The 447-nt window shown below is 19.2% G+C and overlaps 1 protein-coding gene across 1 annotated transcript in view, besides 1 other annotated feature; it reads left to right on the top strand.

Annotated features, from left to right (window-relative positions):
- Nucleotides 1-34, top strand: part of EDI_347310 (heat shock protein, putative) — a gene marked incomplete at both ends in the record, with an annotated part of 1,653 nt that extends 1,619 nt beyond the window's left edge. The window contains one exon of the mRNA XM_001733387.1: nucleotides 1-34. This exon is cut by the window's left edge and continues 1,619 nt beyond it. Coding sequence (XP_001733439.1) covers nucleotides 1-34 — 34 coding nt within the window.
- Nucleotides 1-303: a repeat region.
- Between the last annotated feature and the right edge of the window lie 144 nt (nucleotides 304-447).

The following is a 447-nucleotide window of genomic DNA, read 5'->3' as shown; positions in this document are numbered from 1 at the left end:
CAAATATTCCTTCTCCTCTTTTAATAGCTTCTGAATATGTTTCATCTGGTTTTATTTCAAATATTTCATTTTTAATACTTCCTAAATAACAATGATAATGTTTATTAATATCATCAATTGATTGTTGAATATTTGGAATTGTTTCTATTTCTTCTTTAAAGAAATGAGTGTTCTTGTTTATTAACTCTTCCATTTTAATTTAATGAATACCAGATCAAAATCAGATGATTAAATAATTAAATACACATTTATAACACATCATTTATTTATTATTTATCATTTTATTTAACATCATTTCATTTTATTCATTAAATTAATGTAATGATTGTTATTTAGTTAAAATGAGATTATTATTCAGTTAATTTATTGTTTAATTCTTATGTAATTTCATATTTCTTTTTTTATTCACTTCTTTCATTGTTATTTGTTCATATTCTTATCATTCTT

Source organism: Entamoeba dispar, genomic scaffold, assembly GCF_000209125.1.
Source record: "Entamoeba dispar SAW760 scf_1105229461663 genomic scaffold, whole genome shotgun sequence".
Taxonomy (NCBI): domain Eukaryota; phylum Evosea; order Mastigamoebida; family Endamoebidae; genus Entamoeba; species Entamoeba dispar.
The sequence above is the reverse complement of the archived record's forward strand: the minus strand, read 5'-3'. Positions and strand labels throughout refer to the sequence as shown.